General features: G+C 42.6%; 1 protein-coding gene across 1 annotated transcript in view; it reads right to left on the reverse strand.

Annotated features, from left to right (window-relative positions):
* Positions 1 to 4,305, reverse strand: part of fat1b (FAT atypical cadherin 1b) — a 71,900-nt gene extending 67,595 nt beyond the window's left edge. Inside the window, 5 exon segments of the mRNA XM_045225471.1 lie at positions 60 to 159; positions 244 to 339; positions 481 to 599; positions 1,019 to 3,156; positions 3,158 to 4,305. Coding sequence (XP_045081406.1) covers positions 60 to 159; positions 244 to 339; positions 481 to 599; positions 1,019 to 3,156; positions 3,158 to 4,305 — 3,601 coding nt within the window.
* Between the last annotated feature and the right edge of the window lie 2,874 nt (positions 4,306 to 7,179).

Genomic DNA, 7,179 nt, shown 5'->3' on the forward strand with positions numbered 1-7,179 from the left:
AAGTTCAGTCTGTAACAATACAAAGCATAAATATTAACGAATAGTGTTTAGGATCTCACCAGTCTGGTGGTCGATGCTGAAGAATCCCTGTGGGTTCCCGCTGGTTATCTTATAGTAGACCTGGTCACTGTTTCCAGAGTCAGGGTCCACAGCCTCCACCTGGATAACAGAAGAGAAGAGAACATTCAGCAACTCTTGGAGGACAGTGGAAGTTTATAAAAGTGCTTCTTTAAAAGTATGGACCTGGATAACAGATACATCCTTGGGGGAATTCTCCATGACATCAGGGTAATAGACTGGCTCGGAGGTCTGTGGCGCGTTGTCGTTGACATCTTCAACCTGAATAATAAATAATCATACATTTGATTTGTAACACGGATGTCATTGAAAAACAATCGCAAAGTGCTACAGTGTGTGCATTAAGATAAATACACAAGAGGGACATAGACAAAAAAGAACACAATTCAACAATAAACTAACCTCAATGTAGACCTCCATAAATGACGACTGAGGCACCACAGCTAGGTCGGTGCCATAGATAGTCAGCCAGTAACGATTGGTGGTCTCATGGTCTAAAAGCTCCTGTGTCTGTATGACACCTAAGAGGAGAAAGAGAAGATGCATTTTTCATGTCAGTCACAGTTTGGGCTGAGCTTCCACTGAGCAAGGCATCACTGGGAACTCTGGTCTCTCACATGGCTCGAGATCCCAGCTCTCTGCTCTCTACTTTACATAGCAAACGTTACAAGCTGAAAGTCCAGACATAAGTCAAAAACATCATTGAAAATGCAAAGTAAGTTCAAGAATAACCAGGTTTTAAATACCTCAGTGATAAAGGGTTGTGTTGGCCTAAAGGGACAAATGTTTTGGCCAAACAAGAAAATATATGAAGACCATTTTGCATCCACCTGGTTACAACATGCAATATATAGTACATTTCAATGCTATAGCAGGGTTAGGGTTAAAGGTGATACTTTTTTTTATGGGAAAATCATTTTAAAAAGAAGGAATCTCTTACCACTCTCTTCATCTATGGTGAATACTCCGAGGCCTGATCCGTCCCTTATAGAATACTGTATTTTTCCATCTCTACCTTGGTCATTGTCCTGTGCTGTAACTGTCATTATAGTTGTGCCAATAGGAGCATCTTCTCTCACACTTCCCTTATCCACAAAAGAGGCAAACTGAGGCTGGTGCAGATTCTCATCCACATCTACTATGGAGATTTCAATAAAACAGGTGCAGGACAACGACTCAGGTTTCCCTTTATCCTTGGCTCTGGCGGTCAGGTTATACACCGGTCTCCTCTCAAAGTCCAGGGTCCTTAATATACGAACAGCACCGTTTGTTTTATCAACATCAAAGTCTCCATCTCCATCGTCCAGCAGGCTGAAATGGACCTGTCCAGACTGACCTTGGTCAGGGTCATGGACCTGTAGCCAGACCACCACCGCCCCTACCGGGAGATCCTCCCGCACCTTCACGCGCTGGTGGAGGGGGAAAAACCTAGGAGGGTTGTCATTGACATCCTCTAACACTACCTTCAGAGATACTGTAGAAATCATCTGAGGTTCATCAACTGCCTGATCACAGGCCACAACTTTTAGGATAATTGTTGGGTGGAGCTCCCGGTCCAATGGACTTTTAACCTTCACCACTCCCGTCTGGTCATCTATGACAAAGTGATCGGACTCAGCCATCAATGAATACCTGATGATTCCGTTGGCCCCTGAATCTTTATCTGTGGCATCAACCTGAATGACCGCTGTTCCTACATCTGTATCCTCCCGTATCGATACAGAGTAGCTATTCTGGAGGAAGTTTGGGCTGTTGTCATTTGAATCCAAGACATTGATCTGTAAGACATGTGATGCTGACCGCTGTGGTATTCCCAGATCATACACAGTGATGTTGAGAGTATATTGATCCGTTATTTCTCTGTCTAACGGCTCCATAATCTTTAGCCAACCAGTGTCCATTTCAATCATGAAACAACTTTCAACATCTCCTCCAGATATAACAAACATCAATGTTCCACTGAAGCCACTGTCTGAGTCTATGGCACTTAGATGAGCTATCCTCATTCCAACTGGTAGGTCCTCTTTAACCTCAATGACATTAGGAGTAGAGTCCACAAAGCGAGGAGAATAATTATTGATTGAATGAATGTCCTCAAAATGATCTTCACTCTCCCTTTGAGATTGGAGCTTGGTGCCAAGAAGCAGCTTCTCAGCCAGACGCCCAACCAGTCCTGTATCGACACACTGTTCGAAGACGGCTCCTGAACCAGACAGGACGGTGATGTTCACAAACATTGGCTTACTTGATGTCTCACCATCGTTGGCACTAATTTGTAAGGAGTGAAAGGTCAACCTTGCAGCCTTGCCATCATGTAAAGGCAATTTTAGTGATAACACCCCAGTGTCTGGTGTCAACTCAAAAAGACCAAGGTGGTTACCATCTATGATTACATACTGAACCACTTCCATGTCGTCTGCATCGATAGCAGACACTGCGGCTATCTGCTCACCAACCCTGTAGTATCTTGGTAAGCTCACTTCACAGTCAACCTTCTCAAACAAGGGCTCATTGTCATTGAGGTTGTTGAGTGTAATAGAAACTGGAGTCTCCACTTCACGGCAGAAAGGAGAGCCCCAATCTGAAGCTCTGACTCTGAGGTTGTAAACCCTTGGCATCCTCTCATAGTCCAATTCCCTGGCAGTGCTGATGACACCTGTGAAGTAATCTATGGTGAAAGGCTGTGGTTGGTTTACATTGGCGATGGTGTAAGTAACGTAACCATTCTCTCCTTCATCCATGTCGCTAGCACTGACCGTGAGGATGCTGGTCCCCACTGGCACATTTTCATTGACATTGCCTTTGTAGGACTGTTGCTGAAAAACTGGTGCGTTATTATTCACATCAATCACATTGATGACCACCCTGGTTGATGCTTGTTCTTGGTTAATAATCACCTCAAAGTCATACTTGCTGGCACGGTCGGCTTGGATAGCTGCAGTTGTTGTGATCAAGCCTGTGTTTGAATTAATAGTGAAAGGATGGGTGTTCTGTTGGATCCTGGGGTATTTTAAGGAGTATTTTAACATGGGGTGATTTGGCATAGCTCTCACCATTACAACAGAAGTGTTGGCGGGCAAATTCTGTCAGGTTGACTCTGTAAATGCTTTTTTCAAATGTAGGAGCCCTTACATCAACACGTGGGGATCTCACTCTAATGACTTCAGCTGAGGAGAACTGTGGTGGGCTACCTTTATCCTTGGCCTGTAGTGTAAGATTGCATCCAAAGTGACAACTATCCCAGTCCACATCCTTAATGGCTTTGACCCTGTATTCTTTTCCACCAGGGCTGGTTCTCACTGCCCTAAACTGCTGGAGTGGGTCCCCAGCTACTATACTCAGTGATGCTATCTCACCATTAGGCCCTTGATCATTGTCTTCCACGGTTACTAGAGCGTACGTAGGGTCCGTGTCTGTGTCTGATGGAGCTAAGGGAACAGCTGTGAGGATGGGAGCGTGCTCATTGGCCTGCAGTACCCTGACCGTCAGCATGGCTGTGCTGCTGAAGCCACTGCTCCCATAGAGTTTCATTCCCCGATCTACCGCCAAGACATCCATCTCAAACAGCCTCCGGTCAGCATAATCCAGCCTGGCCATCAGAGTAATCACCCCACTGGTGGGATGAATGGCAAACATATCGGTGTGTTCTCCTTCCAAGCTGAAATAGTACTCTCCATTTGTGCCGATGTCGGCATCGGTGGCGGTAACTCTCACGATGCTGGTTCTGATGGCAGCGTTTTCAGGCACGGAGACTGAGTAGGAGGTTGGTGAGAAAAGAGGCCGGAGATCGTTGGTGTCCAGAACTCGCACTTGAACTCTTGTTTGAGCGACAGCGTTGGTGCTCCATTTTAGTGCTTTGACTCTCAGTGAGTAGTGCTCCTTCACTTCCCTGTTGAGTATAGCAGAGCTGCCTCCTTTGGTCCTAATTCGCAGGAAACTGAAGTCTCCCAGTACATACTCTTCAGCCTTGAATAAAGCCTCTCCATCTCCAGATTCTATTTTGTATTGAATGTCCCAGGATGGGTCTGTGATGTATATTCCCATTTTAATGGGGCATTCTACATAGCTTTTGGCAGCTGAGTTTTCATATATAGTGGTATTGTATAGTGTTTGTGTAAATTGAAATGGTGATGTCTGCTGTCCAGGTATTCCTGAGCAACTCCATAAGATCTGCATAATAACAATTGCTGTGAAGAGCTTTCCCATGTTGGCACCGTACATCAGCATAGCTCCTAAAAAAAATTAAATAATCAAAGACTGAAGTGTGAATAAATTGCAGTTGGATGTATGTTTTGAGAACTACTATGCTTAGGTATGCAGCCAATTTAAACCAAATCCCAAAATCCAATTAAACATTTCAAGAGTATCTTAAATAAATCCCACGGCCCACTGTAAGTCGCTCTGGATAAGATCCGTCTGCTAAATGACAAAAATGTCCAAATGTAGGATGAAAGAGCACACACACACACACGCAGGCACTCTAACAGGCATAAAACAAGTCAACTATATAAAACAAGTCAACTATAATTGTCCTGTTACAAGCTACACTTGAGAGGGATAATACAAGTAGCCTACTGTAAATGATTGTCAATAGACTTATTCAATTAATCCACTTCTCAAGTAAGATTTTTAAGCAAATGCATGTTGGGTAGCCTAAAGCCTTAATTTATAACAGAACAGAATATGCAAATTAACATAAATACTCTGTAAACGATTGCAGGGTAATTAGCCTACAGACAGCCCTACATGGAAACTCACCTTCTCACAACTTTCTGCTACTCAATTAGTTGCGAACATTCCTTGACCTCTGTCAGTCCACTCCCAAAACAAGACGAATTTGAACTGGGATACTGCAAAGGGAATTCATTTGAAGTCATGTTTTATCCTTTAATATCCAAAGGACGATTGTATTTCGAAGTCGTTTGTGAGTCAGAGATTACAGCCCAACTGTTTGCTCCTCACTCCGAATGAGGCGCTCGAGAGCAGCAGCACAGTGTGGATACAGTACGCGCGCACTGCAAGAAGTGATGTAATCAAGCTCGAGCGCTCGTTCCTGGCTGAAAAAATTCTGACACCAGTGAGGGTAATAAGAATGCCAGACAATGGATGGAGTTGGCAATACAAGCACTTTTGAAAATGAAATATTGCCTGCCACCCACCTATGAGCTTGCACTGGTAATTGTTATCGAGCAAACTCAAGCTATTTGGTATTTACAGACGGCAGTCAGGTTCGACTTTCCCTTCCTTTGTATTTTATCGGTGTCAAGGCGACCAACAGACACCCATATTGTGTTTTTGCATAAAAAAATATGCACAAAAATAAGATATTTACCACAATTAACTGTTTTTCATTTTAAGATTTTCAGAAAAAGTAAAATCTTGTTTCAGGTATAATGAATAGAATAGAATAGAATAATTGCATTTAGATGTTTCTGTTCAGTATCAGGTAAAGTCTCTATCTGGGCTCAGAGTTACAATACTTAAGCTGCCTGAACTGAATGGTCTGCACCCAGTAATTTCCTGAGCAATTCAACTAAACCCAAGTATTATTCACTTCTGTTCTCAGTCATAAAACCAAGAGAAAGAAAGAAACTGCATTTCATCCTATAAATAATTTCCCTGTGGTGGGGATTTACTGTATGAGAGAGGTAGGGTGTGTTCCAAATGGCACCCTATTCCCTATATAGTGCACTACTTTTCACCAGAGCCTACGTTCCAAATGGCACCCTATTCCCTATATAGTGCACTACTTTTCACCAGAGTTCCTATTCCCCTACACTATACAGTATAGGGAATAAGGTGCCATTTGGGACTCAGAAGTACATTATTATAGGTGTTTTCAGGTAAAATATTGTAGGAAAAGGTTAGAAGCATCCTCTTTATGGTTCACAGCTCTTCGTACACCTAAATCTTTATGGGACTAAAGGGATTGATTTTGAGCACAGATCAATAGGGGTTAAAGCTGAGAGAATGAAATATTTTCCATCAAAGATTGAAGAAGAGGAAGAACAATTGATTGTCCATGAATTGGGTCAACTGAATCCAGCAAATTGGGCAAGAGAATTATAATTCCATGGACAAGATTTCTACAGATTATCTAGTAGAGACACTAGAGCCTGTGAAAGTTTGACAGATATTTGTGTAAATTACACTATTATCTAAAAAACATAATTTATATGATCTGTCAATACAGCAATTGTTCGACCAAGAAATGTGCATATAATTTTAGTGCAGCCTCAGACAATGTCCGCGTCCCGAATGGCACCCTATTCCCTACTTAGTGCACTACTTTTGACCAGGGCCCATAGGCAATGACAGAGCAGAGCCACTCAGTGGGTATAATGGAGGGGCTGTCTGATAGACACTTTCATTAAGTCCATTTTTGTATCAGCGATGTAGAGCCACACTGATACAATATTCCCATTTATATTTCTGCCCCTTAAAGAAAAACAACATCAATCACAGACTTTCATCATCTCATCACCTATTCAGTGAAGTGGACTGTACTGTATACATACATACATTGATAGCCTACAGTACTTACTCTGACCCAGAGAGACCACAGCCATAGCTGATGCTGTATATAAGAGCAATAGAATAGTGAATGCATGCTGTCTATCTCCTCCAACCTCAAGACATTTGCCAATGAGGATCTTGGTGAGGACTGTAGAGTACACCATAGAGGACTTAGCCTACTATATCCTCACAGGGTTTGGTCTCAGATTGAACTGTTCTTCATCAACAGATGCCATTTGTGTCTAATTGGCCCACGTCTAAGGAAGGTTAATGATGACACCTGACTGTCAGATATAATTTGTTGTAATTTTGGACAGTGACTAATAGAATGTGGTTAAACGTGTACTACTATGTTAGGCTGTGTCATGTCTTGGGCTGTGTGATCCCCTGGAAAAAGCTATTTTGGAAGTAAGTTGGCAGATTTATACAGTATGTGGTAGTACAGTATGTTGTAGTACAGTACAGTATGTTGTAGTACAGTACAGTATGTTGTAGTGGCGTTGCCCCTCTAGGTGTCTCATTGAGTATCCTGGGTCTGTAATCTGAAAGAATGTTGCATCTATTATTGCTAAGACACCCATCAAA

Source organism: Coregonus clupeaformis, chromosome 2 (assembly GCF_020615455.1).
Source record: "Coregonus clupeaformis isolate EN_2021a chromosome 2, ASM2061545v1, whole genome shotgun sequence".
NCBI classification, from domain to species: Eukaryota; Metazoa; Chordata; class Actinopteri; order Salmoniformes; family Salmonidae; genus Coregonus; species Coregonus clupeaformis.